The following is a 22,514-nucleotide window of genomic DNA, read 5'->3' as shown; positions in this document are numbered from 1 at the left end:
ACACTGATTCTGATGAAACTTGTTACGGTGGTTTATATCAACAAGATCTCAAATAAGCAGCAAATTCATTGTATATTAAGGAGACAATGATTAGATGACCTTGTGGACGCTTTAACAAGGTACAAAAAAGATTGTAATGAAACTTGCTTGGTTATTATTTACATCCAAAAAAATGAAGGATTGATTGACTTAATTACCAGGGAAGAAATATGGACATCTCATTCAGGTGAGCTGGGTTCTGATTGGCTAACCCAACAGATGCTCAGGAGAATTTATAAATAATTGTTATGAAAATTATTTGCCCCTTTGTTGGTTTGTATCTGCAAGACCTTGAATGAGTTTGATGAGTAGAAAATTTCTGCATATTAACAAGGTGATCTAGATTTTAATTGACAGTCTTTATACTCTAGAAGCTTTATTTATGAATAGATTCTGATGAAGCTACTGCATCATGGCTTCTTACTAACAAGATCTTGAATGAGTTTGATAACCAGCAAATCTTGCATCAATTATTGTCTGTAATTATTTTGCAAACACTTTTCATTAATTTTTCAAATGTAATATAGTTATAATTAGTATCATTTTATTAGGTACAGTGTACCACTAGTTTTGCAAAATTTTAATAAGAAAAAAGTTATATAATAAAAAAGTTTTATTGATTGATGGTGTACAAAATAATTGAGAGTGCAAAAAATTACAGACACTACAGTAATGAGGTAATCTAAGCTCTGTGGTGGATGCTTTGGAGGCTTTATTTATGAATAGATTTTAATTAAATTTACTGCGTAAGTTATATCAGTAAAATATTATAGGGGAGTGATAACCAGTTTAAAAGCAGAGTGTAATGAGGTTGTTGGCTCTGATGGGCTAACCTTCTTACTTTATTAGAGGCTTTTTTTTATGATCAGATTGTAATGACACTTGGATTATGGTTTGTATCTACAAGATGAGTTCATTAAACAGCAACATTTTTCCATATAAATTAGTTCATATTGGCTGAGCTTGTTACCCACCTCTGTTTAGTATGAACAGATTTGACAAACAGTATTTTTTGCATATATTGTTCAGTATAAGTGCTAAAATCTAAACATGAGTTGATCTTGACTTCAGTTGTTTTACCATGTTAACATCCATAGGCTGTATTTATGAACCACTCTTGATGAAATTTGCTATTCAGTCTTGTTAAAATATCACATAGGCTGTACAGTGATATTTCAGTGTTTGGAAATCAGACAAATTATTGGCCAAGTGAAATCCTTAATTGGGCCTTTTTTTGTGCAATAGTTTCGAACAGGCATGAAATGTGAACATATGCTATGCCTTGCCACCTGAAGTATCCAACAGTAAACTCAGAACTGGCAATATTTGATTATAATTTCTCAGATTTTATTAACATGAGGCTAAGAATAGACTTTAATGGTAAAAAATGTTACAATCATTTTTTTATATATTAGTTCCTCCTTTTCAACTGGCACAAATCAGTTGGTTATCACTGTGTCAACTGATATGAGCAGAAATAGGTCTTGCATCATAACCAAGTTCTAGTTGCATACCCTAGATACCAACATCACAAAAATGTAGTACATGCCTGAGAGTGAACTTGTGCAAGAGGGATTCTTCAGTTTATGAGGGAAGATAAAAAATAAAACTTATAATGGAGGTTCAACCTTGATCATAAGTTGTACTTTCTACCCTGTCATTAACTAATTTTACACTAATAATATTTTGAGCAATATTCGGGTATTCGTTGACCCTCTTGCATCAATGTCATGAGTTAGTATGTAGGATCTGGGTTGATCTTAATGAAAATGATGATGACGTAGACCCCAAAAGTACTGCTAAAAAAAGTTTCCAGTGTCCTATAAAGTTGACTGCCAAAAATGTGAATGCTTATGGTGTGCTTAGAGAGAAAGTTTGGCATTGTGGTGCACAATGTTACAATGAATGATGTTTTTGTTGCATTAAGGAAAAAACAAATGAAACAACAGGACTGAATTTTGATAGGATTGGTTAAAACCATCCACAAAGGCTAGTTTGATAAAATGTTTGAAAACTGGTTGATGTGAGTTTCAAAAAGCAATGTATTTTTAATGGTATGATTATATGATTAGGTGAATTGTTATAAATTTAGACTTTACTGGTATGTCAGTTACATAATATATTGGAATAGACATGTGGTATTATTGGAAAATTCTACATATGGTCCAATCTTTGTATGATACTGGAATTCTCCTTTGATAAGCCCATGCTTTATACAGTACTACCTCTCTATAGCACACTTCTTTATAACACATTTCCATTTATAAGATATGTATTGATTATGGATCATTACGATCATTGTGTGATAAAACAGTTACATGCAGACTTGCCAACCTTTACGATTTTGCCATAAGTCTGAAAATGACCCTTAAAATACGGACTCGTGGAATAAAATAACAAATTATGGAAATTTGATTGATGTGAAAAAATCTGGATAATTGGCTTGTCCGTGTTTGATTTGGATCCAGTTGTCACATCAGTTTTAGTGGAATTGGTCAGAGAACCAGACTAACTTTATAGTTGTACCTCAGATGCTTTAAACTGCACACATTTTTCCATATGAATCATCTGCATGATCAAATTGATCATTATAGATTTTTTTAAATGGTGTCCAGCTACCAAAACATGTTCAAGACAAAAGGAAAAAAATAATCCTCTTAAAATAGTATTAATAATCAGTACAGAAGAATAAAAGAGAATATTCAGATTGTTCTATAAAAAGAAACCAGCAAGGGACATAATTACGTTTATTGGACATCACATGTCAATTTGAGTTTGTCACATAGCAGGAGATATGATTGCCATTATGTGAAATGACAAAAAAATTCAAATAATTACATCAGGCTGAGAGATAGCAACAAGGTATTGAGCTGCATAGGGTTTGAAACATAAATTTGTGCAACTGTACTAGAGGTTAACAAGGTGTTTGTATACTTTACAAACTTTTAAAATAAACTTAATGCTTACCATCGATGCATCAGTATGGAAAAGCAACTTTTTTAATACTTGTATTCCAGCTTGACATTTACAGCACATGATATTTTTTTTACACCTTACTGAAAACTAGCCAAACCTATGGAAAAAAAATCAGCTGCCTTACTGTGACAATCTTGTTAGGGTTGGAACGTCTGTATGTGTATAAAGTACATAGTGATAAGGTTGTATATTCCTTAGCTTCTGTGGACAGCCTTATGATGAGGGAGTACTGTATTTAGCATCCACCTTTTTCCCTACAAATTTTCATGTCATAAATCTTCATTCATGAGTTCTCTCCGAAATTTAAATACGTTTAGAAAGCACATGCACGCCCTGGCTGGTTTGTCATTGGAGAAATACCATATATTTAAACTTACTGTTTTGTGGCATGACTTTATTGCTGTCCCTTGTACACATGTCATTTTGCATGCTTTGTTTGTTTTCTTCAGCCAGAAGAATAAGCTACCATATGTCCTCCTTCAATGAGAGGACAGCCCTAGGGATCATTGCCCACTCTTGCTTTGACTTTCTCAAGTATCCTTGCCCACTTTGACATGATATGCAGCTGAAGATTTTTGGATCCATATATGAATGTTGAAATCTCATGAAATCCTTTTTAAGTTTAATATTAAAAAACTTGTGCTTGACTTTTTTAGGGGTTCCATTGTTTTAAAATAAGATATTTATACCAGTATTCAAAATCAGTTGTCAGAACCTGCTGGAGTTTAGCAACTATCAAGAATATTTCTAATTCCTTTAGAAAGTTATTGGTTCATTAAGAAGATTATTGGTTCACTCATCCTGCCAGTCAGGTCATAATTTTGAGTGTTGTAATCTTCCATTTTGGGAAATAACTGACAGTTGCAGCAAATCAGTCCTAAAATTTTTTAGAAAAAATACAGACATTGCAAGTTAAGGAAATGTGGAGGAAAATATTGGTCATAAAACGGTTTAAAAATATGGAGGAGCTTTTTAATGTCTAATGTTGTAAAGCGCTTAGAGCTTCTAAAGATTAGGCGCTATACAAAGTCCTCATTATTATTATTAAAAGTGTTTCATTTTAATGTATGAGGGAAAATGGCTCCCTGTTTTATTAATTTGATTCAGCAAAGCCCTTTTTATTATTTATCAAATTCACTTATTTTAGCATGAAATTAGAAAATTTTAATAAGAATTTGTGTATGTTAACAATGTGATTTTTGTTTAAAAAATTTAAGCAGGTTTATATGCGTTATTCAAACTTGAATTATGTTGTGTATTTTGCATACCAATAATCATGAGAAAACTCAAACGGGGTTTCCTTTTTAGCCTACATTTTGCATAATATTTGTAGCATTTGGGCAACACACATAATTTCAAAGGGACAAAGAAAAATGCTAGAAAATGCCTTATGCAGTACTAGTGGCCAAACAATGAGATGTTAGTTATTCTCATTTGCTTTGGCGATTTTTGCCAACTTCATCGTCAGCGTTGCACTGCCATCATTTCTGTTGACACTTTTATTTTTATAATAAAACTTTCATCTGGTCACCCATAAAAACAAATTTAGCCCCTTTAGAGTTTTCTCATTTATTCCACCACAAAATTTGATTACAGTATTGGCCATCAGTGACTTTTGCACTGAAACTTCACAGTTTATGTTTTTGTTGGGTTTAATGGCATTTTCAACACATTATCGACTACATCTGTGGAAACTGGAACTAAGTCATAAAAGCAAACAAACGAGCATAGTCAAATTTTAGGGGACATCCAACTAAAAATTGTAGGAAACCCACGATCCCATGCTTAAGGTGAAACACTGAATTTTACTCTTTGATATAAAAAGCACATTTGATATATTTCTGGAAAAAGGGACAGAAAAATAGGATGTCCCAATGTCCTCTTGTTTTATTATTTTTTAAAATGAAATTCATGTTTACGTGTGATTCCATGTGAACTTCAGAAAGTCATTTTATTTTTGCAAAATTTTGTACTAGTTAGGAAAGTATTACTCGATGCTCAAGTTAGTAATAAATGATCCTTAGATTGTAACAGCTACAATATACATAGACAGGAATGAATATCTTGCATGTTGATGCATGTTTGTTTGTAAGACATGTTTTGCCATGATTTTTGAGACTAGGGCAAGTGTTAGTGACATGTGAAATGCAAAGCTTTACAAAGTAAAGAAAAAAAGAACTTACCTCTCTGGTAGATACACATTATTTAGTTTGGCTTGGGTACAAGCTTTATAATTTTTATATCAATTTGGTCTTTTTGAAATCCCCATGCACCCACACTTCTGATTGTGAAACAATGAATGACCTTGAAAACATGGTCATCTTGAATATTAAATCTAAACCTTTCTATTTTGATTTAGAATGTCACATCTGGCTTGTTATGCTACCACTGCTTGCAGGAGTGGCATCTTGAGTTAGTTATGTCTGTCTCTCTGCCCATTTGCCTCGAGAAGCTTGTTGTCATGATCACACAAAACCACTAAACTCGGACAAACAGAATTTGTTAGACATATTTCCATCTATATATTGACGACTTCTTTGGATTTTCAGGCCATTGCAGCAGATGTTTAATTTTTTTTTGAAGTCTTAACTTCTGGACCTCAGTCATTTTTTTAAAGACAAAAACCTTGTTACTATGATTAAGAAAAATCCACTTAAGATCAACAGATTTGGTAGGAATAATTGTATCCATGTTATTATAGCAATTTTGCAATTTTAAAAAAAGATTTTGGCTTTTTCATAGTGCGATTAAGCAAGATATAGAAAAAAGTTGGTATGTTTGTTTTTATGTGAATGCAGATAATCTAATAAGATTTGTATTGGGGGCTGTGGGTGGCTGAGTGGTTTAAGGTACTTCCCTTTACAGACCAATGACATATCTCTGTCACCATGGTTTCAGGTCTCAGGCTTGGTATGTTGTTTGTGTGGATTTAGCACTATTTTTCAGTACATCGTAGGTAATGTATGACAGTCACTATATTTGGTAGGTGATGATATTTGATCCAAGAATCGCAGGTTTGATTCCACCCTGGGTCATATGTCTCAGTGTGTCTTTTGGTAAGGCACTTGTCTGTCATTTCCTTTGCATGATTAAGTAAATAATGTGTTTAAAAAAAATACTTTTATGAAAACCTTGATAGCATAATTAAGCAAAACAACTCACAAGTAGACAAATTAAATTGGGTATGAATTTAAATATGCATATTAAGTAGTCGACCTGAGTAGATCATCATGCCATTATAGCAGTTGTTAAGATTTTTCTAAATTTGGTAAACTTCTTCTGAATGCAGTGGAGGGAATAAGATGTTTTGCAAACACAAATCTAGTTCTTTATCTTATCTTGACTTCCAGTGGCCTAGTGGTTAGAGCATCTGCCTCGGATGCAGTAGGTCATGGGTTCGATCCCCAGCCAAGTCATACCAAACACTTATAAAAATGTTACTAACAGCTGCCTTGCTTGGCGCTCAGCATTAAGAGGTTAGTGTTAGGACTGGTCAGCCTGGTCTTGGGATAATGTGACTGGTGGGACATCATGCTACATGTCTGTGACATGATGCCCCAGTGGTAGGCATAACTATAAACTGCCACACTGCAGACATCATAGCAATATGGCTGAAAAATTGGTAAAGCTACGTTAAAAATCCAAATCACACCCAAACACACACATTTTACCTTAACTAAGTACTTTTCCAGCTGCATCTTTCAGAATTGAGTGCTTAGGTTTTGTTATCCAGTTAAATGAACTAAAATATTGTTTTTTTTCCATTTATCTCATCTTCATCCATTATTTGACAATCAAAGTCAATTTATGTGCAAGGATGTGCTGATTGTAGCAGACTTGAGGCATTAAAATCATGGGCAAACACATCTGTAGGCATGCAATAATGCTTTAGAAAAACTTTGGATACAGTCTGTGTAATAAAAATGTTTGAAGTCATAATTTTTTATGCAAATTTAGCATGGAAACATCAGTAAATTGGTGAAAATATTTTTCTTTGTTAAATACATCAATCATTTTTGATGCTGATGGGTAAATCAGAAGCTTTATATTGCAAATTTATTACTTTAAGCATCAGTGATTCCAGCAAACATGACAGCATTAGAGATATAATACAATATTTTGACATTCAAAACCTGTCCAGTTATGAAAACCACTAACTCAATTCATCCCTCACATACTGCACCAGAAAGGTCAAGGTCTTTACTGCATGCTTTTCGTATATCACCAACCAAACAACGAAAACTCTGATTTGACTGCATATCTTTTGCACGGGTGGGTGGCTGTTTGTATATTACAAGACCAAATCCAGTAGTTGACAGAAATGATATAAATACTACAGATAACAAACATCGAGCATAACATGTTTACAAATTTAGGGTTGAAACAGAATTGGTGAAAATATAGCATTGAAGCTATAATTAATTATTCTGACGTGACTGGAATTGAGCCTTAACCTTGATTTAGTTATAACAAGCGCCAGATGAGCAGGATCTATCCAAAAGGAGGACGAGTGGACTCCAGTAACTATATGCCACAGGTGAGTTTTATCTCCTCCTTTCGTAATCTTTTCATGTGAATCTTTTGTTGAATTTACTGACATAAATGTGGATACAATTTTTAAAACAAAGAATTACTATATTAGGAAATAAGCTGAACTGGCTTATTTTAATTATCATTATCTTGCTTCTGTTTTTGTGTTCATTGTCATTAATGAAATGATTTAAACTCTCACATTTATGCAGCAAATAAAATATGTATTTTCTATACATAACTTGAGGTAATAGAAGTCATTTATTTTTTGCAGTCTCTTCCAGTGCTAGTCTGGTTACCTTCATTTCACGTGGTGAAACCCTTATTGAATAATACAGAGACCAGCACCAGTCTGTCTTATGACCCAGATATTGGTCAAAAACACACTCAGCTATCATCTTCTGTAGAGCACACTGTCAAATAATGTCATATTTTTAAAGCAGAATTATAAATGTGAAGACCAGAACAATTCATGAGGTTATTGCAAAGGAATCATGAGTTGTTAATGGGATTTATGGAATTTGCACAAGTCACTGCCATAGTATCCTTGAGAGAGGAAAATAAAATGGTGTCAGCCTTGTTGCAATATTGAAAGAATTGAGGAAAGGGGCAGTGGCCTTATAATCCGAGAAACGTTTCTTAACTCATTCACATTGGGAGAATTTTAGAGCTCTCACTAGTAATGGTGGTAGATGAAACAATGCCTCATTTCACCTGAGTGAATCCAAGCAAGTCTGGTTGTGCATGATTTTAATTTTAAAGGTTAGATGTCAAGAGGAACTTGTTTGGGATTTGCTAATTTTCCTTGTAACACGTTTAAGAAGAGTAAGTGGGGGGATGCTTATGTCATTCATGCTTCTTTGTTGTAGAGATATCAAACTTATCCTAATTTTCTGAGGGCTTAACCTGTTTGGGTGCTACTTTAACCAAACTGATTTATCTTTTATGATTGGAAGACCAAAATCTGGATCCATGATCTGCATGCATTTGCAATTATTTTTTTTTTAAAACTTTGAAACATCAGGTCACAAAATTATTGCTTGTGCAACTGAAAGTTAGTTGTTGTTGTTGTATAAGGGTTTAACGCCATTTTTCAGCACAAGATAGGCTATACATGGTGGCCAGAATAAATGGTGGAGGAAGAACCCAGGAAAACCCCAGAAAAGCCACCAACCCATAACCAGCAAGCTTTCTCACACATTCACATTGGCCAAGCCTGAGACTTGAACCCATGCAGACAGAGGGGTGAGATAGCAGTGATCTGTAACAGTGAGCGCTTTAGACCACTCGGCCACTCGGGACCCCCTTATGAAAGTTGGTAAATGACATTGAAAATAAACATTGTTTGATACCATTTTAAAGCTTAGTCTTTAGTTTTTCTGCCAAGGCCTTACATATAGGTCTATGATATATTGTAGTTATGTCATTGCCCATAAGGATGGCTGCCACCCCAAACCACATAGTCATCACTATGGTTCAATGTGCTAAAAGAAAAATTGGCCACAGTTTTATGAAAATGTGAGATGTGTTATCACTAAGCATGGACTCATCATTGGAGAATTGCAATAGATGGTTTGTTTTTTCTATTTTTCACAGATATTCTGGAATGCAGGTTGTCAGATGGTGGCCTTGAACTTCCAGACACCAGATTTAGCAATGCAACTTAATCAGGGAAAATTTGAATACAATGGAAATTGTGGGTAAGAATGTGTTAACACTTTCAAAGAACAGGGGAAATTGTGAGTAAGAATATGAGTAAGAATATGTCTTGAAGAATACAGGGGAAATTGTGGGTAAGAATGTGTTAACACTTCAAAGAATAGGGGAAGTTGTGAGTAAGAATATGTCTTGAAGAATACAGGGGAAATTGTGGGTAAGAATGTGTTAACACTTCAAAGAATAGGGGAAGTTGTGAGTAAGAATATGTCTTGAAGAATACAGGGGAAATTGTGGGTAAGAATGTGTCTTGAAGAATACAGGGGAAATTGTGAGTAAGAATGTGTCTTGAAGAATACAGGGGAAATTGTGGGTAAGAATGTGTCTTGAAGAATACAGGGGAAATTGTGAGTAAGAATGTGTCTTGAAGAATACAGGGGAAATTGTGAGTAAGAATATGTCTTGAAGAATACAGGGGAAATTGTGAATAAGAATGTGTCTTGAAGAATACAGGGGAAATTGTGGGTAAGAATGTGTTAACACTTCTCAAAGAACAGGGGAAATTGTGAGTAAGAATATTTCTTGAAGAATACAGGGGAAATTGTTAATAAGAATGTGGCAACACTTCTTGACGAATGTGATATAAATTGGGGGTAAAAATGGATTAATACTTCTTGTCCACTCATCTTGACTAGTTAAAAACTTGCAGGGCCATGAGAAACTTGACTACATACTCAACCCAGGGCCAAAATAATGGCAGATTTGCACTTTTAGAATAATTTAGTGCATTTTCTACTCTTAACAAGTGCAAAAATTCATCCTCAATTAAAATGTAGTGTACATCACTTATAAATAACATGTGCCAAATCTGTCAACTGGTTGTCGATCTAGAAAATGTTGCAATGGAAACTTTCTTTTACACGGGTATCTGATGTAAGCTTGGCACTAAAATGGGTAAATATTATGAATTTATTATGCTCAGACTCTGACTATGATTTCTTAATGATGTTTGCATTTACAGTGACACTTTTCAGTAATTTAGGCATCATTTTGATGAGGATAAAAATTCCAGTCAGACCTCTAAGAAGTTGAGAGACAAAGAATGTCAAAATATGTATGATTTTTCATCTGGTCAGGCTATACCTTATATGGAATACCATATTGATAAAATAAATGATTGTTTTCCTGTCCCTCGAGTTATAGCTAAACTATTTGTTACCCAGACCATATGTCCCAAAACATACAGACACAAAGCAAATTGAGTTGAATTTGCCACTCCCCATCTTGCATGTTACAATAAAGTAGGTACACAGAACATTTATTTGATAACACAGTGAAAGAATCTACTGGTATTCACAGGAATTTCGAAAATAAATTGAAACAATGAAATGATCAGAGGGTTGGGAAAACAGAGTGCTGCCATTACAAGCTAAGGGCTTGGCGCTGGCAAATAAATAAAGAAGTATGACTTGTGAATTATACCTGGAGTACAAGAAAGGCAAATGGAGTTCGAAACAGAAATTTTATTGCATCAAACACAGTGTACAGTGAAAACACAAAATATAATACAGATATGAATTGTTCAGGGTTACACAAAAATGGACGTAATGTAACTACACCACTCCCTCGATAACTCGCGCACATCGGGGTCCAGAAACATCGACCGTACTATAAGTGAGGCGCGAGTTATCGAGGGACCTATAAAATAAGCCCAAAACCAGTAAAGTGATTGACGACATAAAGGAAAATAAGGGGGGGGGGTAGGCAGATTATACTGTTGAATACTCACTTTATAATCGTGCTGAGATTAACTGTGAATAAATATCTCTTCATAACGGTGTACTTTATTATTTCCTCCTAGGGCAACATTAATTTCAGGATAAATTACAGTATATTGAGGCGATCATCGAAAACATTATTCCACGTGGTTTCCGTTCGCTTAACGTGTACCACTTCACACATTGTATACTACATCACTAATTTTTATGTTGAATTGGATACATTCTAGTTTTATTGTTTGATCCAAATTAGACGTTTTTTATATACAAAAGATCGACTCTTTTCGAGAACAGTGTCGATCGAACGATAGATATATAGATTTGAATGCGTTAGAAATAAAATGGAAAACAAAAAAACAAGGGTTAATCAGTACTAACATATTTAATTGGTCTACAAATTTAAAACAACGTAAATTAGAACAAGTTAATACTTGCCGTTTATGCCACGCTTGACAAATATCAATTCACTTTTTGAAAAAATCAGTTAATTTTTTTGTGTGTGTTACTCCTTGGTTTCTCTGGCGCTGAGCAAAATCCCTCAGATTTCTCAACTGCATGAGCTTTACGTAGTCAACATTTTGGATCTCCAGCCACCTTATGGCATGAGGGTGGGGGTGCAACAGCTGCATCTGCATCACTTTCAACACTTGTGTTACTCGAGTTAGAATCGTCTTCTGCTGCAAATTTGTTCGTTATACAATTAATTATTGTTTCATCTGACATGTATTAGGCTGTGGGGCAGTCACTCTCAGCACAGATCCACTCCTCCATATCATCAAGAGAAACGTCCATCTCAGGACCATGAGTCTGTACGAATTTCTCCCAAACAGCATCGTCATTATTGACATCAGTTTCACTGAAACCTTCTAAGTCACTATCATTGTCGCTGTCTCAGTTACTGTTTTGCTTTACGTCAAAGGCAGCTCCAAGACCCTTAATCCAGCACCTCAGGTCTGTAATCGATTTTTTTTTTTTTTAATGCAACAAACACTTCCCTAAGTTGTTGATCAAAACAAAGCCAGCATGTAATTAGGTTCTCACAGAAGTACTCACGGGTTTCGATGTGACGGTCGATTGACTCTTTTCATGTTTTCAATGAACAGAATATGTTGTGATTATAATGTTTACACTGAAACAAAATTAAAGGATTAGAATGTGACTTTCACACAGGAAGACGTTTAATTGGTGTTTATTTCATTCTCTGTTGCCACCTGTTAGCATTTACCAGAAGTTTTCATTGATCGCTATTTCACCAGACTGTTTATTTACAGTATACTGACAAATATTTATCATAAAAACTTACATCATATATGATATCTTTAAACAGAGGTCTCGCTAGGATTTTAAAACTGGGTCTTTCTGCCTCTGAATTGAATCACTAAATATCAGTACATTTTCTCACCCAGCCGCCAGTCAAAGCCTTTGAACTAGCCACCTAGCTATTGCATCATGTTCTTTTTTTTTAATGTACTCTTATAAAATGGCAACAAGTATGTACATCAAAGAGTCTTTCAGTCACTGAATTCTGTCATTGTAAATATCAGCACAGTTAACTGATCAACACATTTTCCTTCAAGATCTCTGAAATTAATTCTTATTTAGAACTTGCCAATTTCAAAATATGGATTATATTTTTACGGGCATTAATCACCATTTTCGATGATAAAACGAGCAATGTATCAAGGTTTAATTTATCAATTCTTATCGTAATTTTTTCATGTTCAGCATATTTTAAAGATATTTTAAATACATTTTCTCTGGAAAAAATCGGGAGCCAAGACAGACACCGCGTTATAAGCAGGATCACGAGTTATCCGGGCGCAAGTTATCAAGGGAGCGGTGTACTATTATATAGTAAACACCCATGGGTAAATAGAATTGATGTGCATTCCACTTTTCAGCAAGTAATATTTAATGTAATATTTTAAATGTAGATAACAATACCTCATATTGAATATAAAAATTAGAGATAAACACAATGCATACCATAGTAATATATATGCAAATTTAAGTTGGAGTGCAATTTTGGAGAAGCAAGTTTTGAATAGTTTCATTTTTAAATGCTACAGTTGATACCCTTATTAATCATCAATAATATGATTGAAATTATGTCCCAGATTGAATGACAGTGGATATTTCTTTTAGCATGCAATGACTTTTCACAAGAGAAATGTTGCTAACTTCCATTCACAATTAACATTTTAATTGTCTCAGCTAATTTCCACAACTTCCATGCTGTTGTAATCTATTTATAGAGCATATGGTATCTAGACAACAGCTGATTGGTTAAATGTAGTTGGGGCAGTGACCTAGAATTGTTCCATTTCATTTGGCCAATCAGTAATCTTCGATTTATGGCATTTCTGAATAGCACTCTAGTAGAGGTTTGACCAGATTATTTAGTATGAGAAAAAGTTTGTGGAAAATTGAGATGGTTGGAATTCTTCTTTTTTGTCAGATGCAAGTTACTGAAAATTTTATTTTGAAAACTAATTACATACTTGTATAAATATATAATGGTATCTTTACTTTGTTGTGAAAATCTATTTATAAAGCTGTACAGTCTTGAAAACACTGTTGAACTGAAGCAATTGTTACAATGCCTGACTAGCTGAAAATCATAATATTTTTACAGTCTGTCTCTTCTGCCATAACTATCTCATAAAGCTATGTGATAGCTCATTCAGAAGGAAAATTATGTCATCTAGATTACTAAAATGTTTTATTGTAAATGAAAATATCACTAAATATTCAAGAGAGAATGTTTGCAGCATCAATTAATCAAGTTATAAACCTTTTCTCTTGGTATATCTTTATCTAAGGAATATAAGAGCATGTTTTTAAGTATCAAACTTGCATCAGTTACCTTTGTTTCTTACGGGGAAAAAATCAGTGTAGTGAAGAAGTGTACTGTACTAAGCATCATGAGGACAGGGATTAGTAACTGTTGCAAATCACTTGGAAGAATTTTTTCTGAGCCCTGGTAACAGAGTGTTAACACTTCCTGGAATACAGTGGAGAATCTGAGTAAGAATGTGTTAACAGTCCCTCACTATAATACCCTTCATTTTAGTACACTTCCTGTTATAAGGTGGGTATGGTCATGGATCCCATTTTATTAGTAAAATTATGTGCATCATGAACTTCATTATAATGTGGTCTCAGTATAATGCATTGTACTCAGTGGCTCCCATGGATAGCATTATAATAAGGGAGTACTGTTTTGTATACTTTAGTATAAAGTGGCTTCATTACACAATGATATATACTGTACATATGACAGAACCAGAATAACAGAGCAGTAGATTTCACACAATTTGGATCAGTAGATTGGCTTCAAAATCAGTAGGGTTTATTTGACATCATAAATTGAAATTTAAGAGGATTGAAAATAAAACAAGTGTAGTTTTGACATATTGTGTATTCTGTTCTAATTATTAATTTTTGAACATGTGCCTGAATCTGTTGGCAATGTTACACTAACAGTACGAGTTATAGTATCGTCAAGTAAATGAAATTGGAAACTTGTATATCTATTTCATAGTCAACTACAGAGATTTTGTATAAAATCGAAAAGCATTTTTTCTTTCCTTCACAAGTTTACCGCCTGGTGTCCACTGATGATATTCATTGTGATCATGAAACAAACAATGCAATCTCTGGATCTTTAACTTCGATTATGAGCAAGAGACTGAATAATAATTATGACTTTATCTTTAGAATTAATGTTGTTTCCAGGATTTTAAAAAAAATGGACAAATCAACCAGCAATAAAGTTTGGGTGATTGTTCAGCTTACATAGGTTGTGTTCTTACAACACAGTTCTTTACAAGTCTGGTTAATGAAATGGTCAACTGGTGAATTATGTAAGTCAAAGGTCCAGTAAATTTGGACCTCTTGTTAACTATTTAGCATACCAATTTGTTAAATCTTTGATCCTTTTTTTACACCTGCCAAATTGCACAATATATATATATTGTCATATGTCCATCCATGTTCCCTTTTTTATTTGTTCTTTATAACTTTAATTATAAGCCATATACATTTACCAAACTTTGTGAATGGCTAGCAAGAAAACCCCAATTGATTTGGAGTTCAAACGGTCGAAGATTAGTATGACTGACTTTGAGAAGAAAAATGGTTTTGGTGTGATGACATTAGTTCTGCATCATAGACCTGGACTAAACCTTGTGGATGGCTTGCACTTGAAGTAAGGAAGAAGCCTACTGATTTTGGCCAAATGGTCATGGTTACTGTGACTAATATTGAAAAATAGTTTTTCCCACAAAAATTTCAGTTCTCAACCATGTTCTTTACCAGAGTTTGAGGATGGCTGATAGTTTGGGTGAGAAAGAAACCTATTGATTTTGGGGTCTAAAGACTTTGAACAAAAGCGTCATTTATATAATATTTTTTGGACACAGTGGATGACTTGTACTTAAGGTTAGAAAGAAACCTGAGATTTGGGGAGCTAAAATGTCAAAGGTCAAGGAAAGTTCAATAAGAAAATAGTTTCTGCACAGTAAGTTTTGTTCACGACTGCAACAAGGTCAAGGTTATTGAGACCTTTTGATCAAGGCTCTATAGAGTTAACAATATCCCTTTAGTGCCAACATAGAGAACTGTTAAACACAGCACAGATGTATAATATACTCTTGGTAATCTTGTTTCAGGTATTTATTAAAACCCGACTTCATGAGGAGGCCAGATAGAACCTTTGACCCGTTCTCGGAGAGTCCTATCAGTGGTGTGATTGCAGCTCACTGCTCTGTACAGGTAAAGAAATACCTTAGAATCGCAATATTAAAACTATGCTCAGATATCCAAATTAAAATGATAAAAATGTTATAAACTGAATACACAGTATCTTCAGCATGCTTAAAAGTCATTTATTTTAGAAGCGAGTTTCATATGGGATTCAATTTGTCCGTCCATCATTCTTTTATTTTTGGTCTATACTTCCCTGTGGGCTGGAAGATTTAGGATATGTCTGATTTCCATTTCTGCATGTTGTAAAAGGCAACTTATGGAGCCAACCTTTTTTGTCTGGGATACATCATATAATTATGTTCCAGTCAAGGACTTTTCAGAGGAGTCTAGTTTTAAGGATTTTACTCTATTTTGTCTTTATCTTTGTTTTGTATGCCTGTTTTAGTGCATTTTATGTCACACCTCTGCACTATGTAGCCAGGATTATGCTAATGTGTTATAAAACTCTGTACTCGGCTAATTACCTACATCACTTCATCTGACCTTTTATTGTAGGTACATCTTAGGATATTGATATGCCATGCAGCAAAAGTAGGTTGCTATAACCTACTTTTCAGTATTTATTAAAAAATTTAATAAAATAAATCCAATTCCAGTACCTTTTTCATCAGTTGCTGCTAAACTTATATTGAAGATGCATCTTAGGATGGAAACTTGCCAGGCACCAAAACTGGGTTGCAGTGACACTAGTGTAATTACTGCATTATTAACATATTCAAAATTACCAAGTTTGTGAGAAGTATATGTATTTATACATACGTTTAAGTAGTAAGAAAGCTAAATATAACTTCAAACCATTTAATATTTTCATTTAATGGTAATATTAATTATCAAAAGCTCAAGATATAAGAAAGCAGATTATAAACCAAGTTTTAAATTGTAACATCAATATTAGTAGTTTTTGGGAAGCAAATGCTTTTTATATTCGGTGATCATAATAAAAAAATATTTGTAAAATGTGTGTACTCTTTCGACTTTTGGATAAAAATATGCCCCCCCCCCATCCCTTTGCAATAGACAGTTGTCAAAAGAAAGAAAAAGAACTTGGCATCAGTTGCTGAAATAAATAATTGCATTTTGAGATCTGATATTAGTTTCAGTATACCCAGTGTGTGTGTGTGTCTTAAGTCTTAAAAATATAAACTTGTGTGAAAATCAGATTTCAAGTGGGTATGCGATAGTCATCTATCACAATGATGGCACATTTTTGGACAAAGGGGTAATTTTTCAAACATAACAAAAAGGGCATATTGGTACAAGTATTATTTGGTTAAACAAAAGGTAATACAGTACTGGTATAAGCTATTTTTTCAGCCGAAGAAATGACTTTTGGTCACAATGTTTAGGATGTCCTTTTAGAAATAATCAACAAACTGCCACTCATTCAAGTATTTTATATTGAATAAAACAGTAATACCTGTGTATATGAATAATAAATTGTAGCACAGTTTTAAGTATGTTTTATCTGGCCAATGTGTAGGGGATGCTACAATGGTCAGAGGGGAGGTCATTAGAGACAAATATAGTAGGAACATCCCTCTGTATCTTATTTTAGTACTTAGTGTCAAATTCAAACTTAAGGATTATTAACAATATTAACTGCTCAGCTGTATACAAAAATCAGTTTAGAAAGTGTATTCATGAACCATAAAATAGTTCTGAAGATTAATTTCTGAATCACACTACCCAGAAGTAATGAAAGGAACAAAGATGGCATAGTCATTGTTGATTTCAAAGTGTCATTTTGTGGATTAAGAAGAAAATTAACACATGTAGTTATTTTATGATTAATCTGGCATACAAGATATTTTGCTTTTTGGGAATCGATGACTATTTTATTATGAGAAAATAATAAAAAGGATGAATATTATCAATATTGACACATGGATAAACATCAGTAAATAATTTTCAATCAGATGACATTAATTGAAATGAAGAATATCTTGACTGGAGATGTCACTGGTAGTAGGAAGATATGTCTCTGAAATCTTGACAGCCAAATAGGTGTGGAACATATTTTGGTAATATAATAGCCATATGAAATGCATTCATTTTGTAAGTGTGCTCTAATTTTGTTAATTTGTCCAGTCATTGAAAATGATGACAAAAAGAGCATGATTGGATGCCTTGAAACATATATTTGAGTAAACATGCAATATATTTTTTAAAAATTACATTTCACAGAAAGCAGGCTTGTATAGGTAAAAAGTATTGTAAATTCTGTGAAGTAAAGCCTGAATAAATAGGACATAATAATGATACATGTATCTTGAAATAACCATCAACAATAATTTTATAAAATGAAGCTTTATAATGGGTGGATATTGTAAATGCCTCACTCTGTTTAAATATTTACCAGGTAATATGTGCCCTTTAGCATCTGTGACAGATAGAAAATCATTACTTTAATCTTTCACCTTTCAGCAAAATTTAGATTTACTGAACAAATTATGTTATGTCTGCTGCCGAAACAGTATCTCTTGATTGCACAAACAAGTCCTGTGTCTTTTTCAGTTCTCAAGCTTCCCTAATTGGATTGTTTAAAATTATATTCTGTTTGACATTTTATTATTTTGTATGCACTTTATTTCGTAAATCTAAAACCAGACACATAAAATGAAACTTAAGTGTTGTGTTGTATATATACCTCTCTATATTTTATTTCTATGTACTGTGATCATTGTTGTTGTTGAATAAGCTATTTTGAGACCAATATGAAATTAATTTATGTCGTTTCTTTATCCCCTTTTTAATGAAAAAAATGTGATTTGTGATTTAGATAATTTTAAACGTAACTTTACAAATGTTTTAGTCATATTGCTACAATGTCTGCATTGTGGCAGTTTATAGTGAAGCCTAGCACTGGGGCCTCATGTCACAGGCATGTAACATGATGTCCCACCCAGTCACATTATCCTGAGACCAGGATGACCAGTTCTAACACTAATCTCTTAATGCTGTTAGCTCCATTTTTGTAAGTCTTTTTTATGACTCAGCCAGAGATCAAACCCACAACCTCCCGCATCCAGGGTGGACGCTCTAACCACTAGGCCACCAGAGCGGTCTCAAAATAAAATATTTAAAAGTTGATGTTAGCATAGTTGTATAATTCTGTGAATTTTCTGTGTCAATATTTTCAGAATTGTAACACCCACCATTCTACACTTACGATCAAAGAAGCAACTAGAAATGTGTTCTTGGCAGCCATAATTATTATTAATACTGATTAAAAAAGGTTCTTTTTAAACCTGGATGATTTGGGGTTCGTGGTAGTCGAGCAGGAAATTAGTATTGATGTGCAATATTTACTATATTTAATGATTATAATGGTTTTCTATATACAAAGTGCACAACTCACTCGTGTTGTGTATCAACTTTCTTGTGAAATTAAAAATGTATCAACTATAATCTAAAAATGATATGTGACATTAAATAAAAATTTAAAAGTAATGAAACATTTCTTCAGAAGCAAATCCTTAATTTTAACACAATAAACAAGCACTGTTGATTACTGAAGTTTATCGGAATTTGCAGTGCCATGTAACTAAATGTTTCTAAAAATAGATTATTTTGATTAATGTATACTGTGTGCACAGACCGCTCCAGTGGCCTAGTGGTAGAGCGTCCAACTTGGATGCAGGAGGTTGCATGTTCGAACCTTGGCCAAGTCATACCAAAGACTTTTAAAAATGGTACTAACAGCTGCCTTGCTTGGCGCTCATCATTAAGAGGTTAGTGTTAGGACTGGTCAGCCTGGTGTCAGGATAATGTGACTGGGTGGGACATCATGCTACATGTCTGCAGCATGATGCCCCAGTGCTAAACATCACTATAAACTGTCACACTGCAGACATCATAGCAAAATGACTGAAAATTTTTTGAAGCTATTTTAAAAATCTAAATCACACACACACACACACACACACACACACTGTGTGCACAGTTATATACTTTGGTAAACTTCGCAGTCTTAGAAATCACTGAAACCTATTTATTTGCACGTTATCTTATCTGCCCAGTGTTATGGCTCTCATTCCCTCCACCCCCTTGACCTTGCTTGAATCTCCCTTTGGGAAGACCATAATTCATGTCATGTGATTATCTGAGGGTTTTTTATGACTTCATCCTTTAGAGTCATCATTGCAGAATAATTTGTGCAGTTAACTATCATAAAAGTCAAAATTCTTTAAAATTTGTAAATGAACAAACACGGCTTAATGGGTGAATTTGGTGAATCTGAATATTCCTTATCTGTTGATCATTTTTGCATCAACATTGCACATAAATTCCAAAAATAGCCATTCCTTAACCATTTCTAAGAAATTTCCAAAAACCTTATTAACTCATTCAGCCTCAATCCTGCCAGTATGTGATGAGGCTGTACCCTACTTCCAAGCTCTGTAGCTTCATGGTAATTTAAGAAACACCAAAGTGGGCGATATTACAAAAAAAGCAGACAGATGATACTAAATAATTTGGACTTTCTACTCTCATTACAAAATGCAGAGAGAATTTTTAGACTGATTTTTTATGCCAAAAATTAGCCAGTTGTTGGAATCAGATTTTGTGTCTGGATTTTAGACCTTTTAGCCTGTGACCTAAGGCAGACTAGTCTGAACTGCACACAGACAAGTGAACATTTGCAAAAAGTAGGATAAGTTGGGGATTGGAATTAAGAAGTGGTTATAGACGAAATTGTTGGGTCCAATAAGCAAAAATAAAAAATTAAAAAAATAAAAAACAAAAAACAAAGAACTCCAACTTTTACCTTTCAGCACTTGCGCGAGTCAAATAGCCAATAAATAATGTTTCTAGTACAACTAGGCATAAGTCTAACCGAAAAACTCTTGGACATAATTAGAATTAACTCCCATTTCAGGCAAAAATAACAAAAATCTCTGGGACCAAATGAGTTAAGGAGTTTGAGAAAACTTAGATTTCTATAAATTTATGACTGATTTGTAATTTTTTTTTCTGATGCTCAAAAAATCTATATTTCTTTTCACACCAGATCTGATTGTTTTTTCTCTGTAGGTGATCTCAGGTCAGTTTCTTTCCGACAAGAAGATCGGAACCTATGTGGAGGTGGACATGTATGGTTTACCTACTGATACTATTAGGAAAGAATTCCGCACCAAAGTGGTTCCAGCAAATGGTCTCAATCCAGTCTACAATGAAGAATCGTTTGTGTTTAGAAAGGTGAATATTTTGCACATTGACATTGCATGCTATGTCAAAATCACCTCAGATATAGCACAATTTGATGTCTTCATCAAAATATATGTATTTTAGCAGTTTTATGAGTTGGCTTTATAAAAACAGGATTTTGGTATATAGTGAATACAGGAACCACTGCCAACTGTGTTTTGTACCATAGTGTAGTAAATCAATAATGATCGAAATTTAATGAATTTATGTATGAGTATGGAGTTGTAAAGTGGATAGATAAAATGCCAGTCAGTTGTATAAAATAATTTTGCTACCCGTCAATTGATATATCTGGATTAAGATAGCTCAATGAAGATTAACCATTGCAGCATAATCTTAATTGTGATCTGTAAGATTTCTCAAATTTTTGTGAATTATTTTATTTGTTAGCTAATATTTTGAGTAGTGTCAGTAAATAAGGGATATTTACAGGATCAAAACATCAGAGATAGGATATATCCAAACTTGTGTTATGATGAAGCACATTATAACAGGGCTCCCCATAGTGAGACATTATAGCAGGGTTCAATATATAAGATAGTGAGACACATTGTTCTAGAGAACCCCTATTCCAGAAATGTATGTAACCAATATAACTGGTTGTTTTAGGATGTGTTGCTTTTCTTCTACAATTACTACATGAATCATCAGCCCATGGACCTTTTGAAATTGAAAACTTTTAAAATGCACATGCATAGGTATGTATTTATAATTTAACTCAAGTTGGGTTTAATAATTTTAGATTTGCTCTGTACTTGTTGAAATGTTTTTATTTTTATGGACAGTCTGAGTACAGCAGGTAGATTTTACATTTAGGCATGTACACAGGCTAAAACTAATAACTTGTTCTGCGCTACTTGTGTCTGTCCATTTTTTCCTGTTATTTTCTGCAACATCCATCTGTTTGTCACCAATTTCATGTCCACTTTATAACCATTTAAGGACTTAAGTATGGAAATTAAAATTTGGTATAAAGAAAAAGATGGGCAAGTTCAGTTTTATATATGCCTGCCAAATGTCTATTCATCTATGTTTTTCTTTAGTATGCTTTCTGATTTTGTTTCTGAACAAAAACTTGTTTTACAGTCTGCCTTCACCAAACTGTGTGGATGACTTAAACTTGAGGTAGGAGTTAACCTAATTTTTGGGGGGTCAACAGGTCAAAGGTCAAGTTCAGTGACTAAAAGAATATGTTTTTTGCATAATGACATTAGTTATACATGACAGATATGGACAAAATTTTGTGGATGGCTTGCACTTGGAGGAAGTAAAAGTATTGAATTTGAATTCAATAGGGCTGAGGTCAAGATGTTTCCACACAATATCTTCAATATAACATTGCACACGTGGACTAAACTTTGTGGATGGTTTGCATTTGGCGTAAGCCTTTTGATTTTTGGGTCAGAAGGTCATAAGTCAAGATCACTTTGGCTGAAAAATGAAACATGATTGCTGCACAAAATTATTACATTTAACCTTGCACATTTACCTAAGTTTGCAGATGGCTCAACACTTTGAGTTTTTAAAAAAACTGCTAATTTTGAGGTCAAAAAGTCA

General features: G+C 33.7%; 1 protein-coding gene across 1 annotated transcript in view; it reads left to right on the top strand.

The window, feature by feature from the left end:
• LOC149804757 (1-phosphatidylinositol 4,5-bisphosphate phosphodiesterase beta-4-like) overlaps positions 1–22,514 on the top strand; it is a 342,757-nt gene that overhangs the window by 256,383 nt on the left and 63,860 nt on the right. Inside the window, exons 21-25 of the mRNA XM_089944026.1 lie at positions 3,465–3,549; positions 7,480–7,552; positions 9,142–9,245; positions 15,653–15,755; positions 20,784–20,948. Coding sequence (XP_089800152.1) covers positions 3,465–3,549; positions 7,480–7,552; positions 9,142–9,245; positions 15,653–15,755; positions 20,784–20,948 — 530 coding nt within the window. The remainder of the gene's footprint in view (positions 1–3,464; positions 3,550–7,479; positions 7,553–9,141; positions 9,246–15,652; positions 15,756–20,783; positions 20,949–22,514) is intronic.

This window comes from Sinohyriopsis cumingii, chromosome 2, assembly GCF_028554795.1.
Source record: "Sinohyriopsis cumingii isolate HCF-2022 chromosome 2, ASM2855479v2, whole genome shotgun sequence".
NCBI classification, from domain to species: domain Eukaryota; kingdom Metazoa; phylum Mollusca; class Bivalvia; order Unionida; family Unionidae; genus Sinohyriopsis; species Sinohyriopsis cumingii.
Note: the sequence above shows the minus strand (reverse complement) of the source record. Positions and strands in the feature narration are given on the sequence as shown.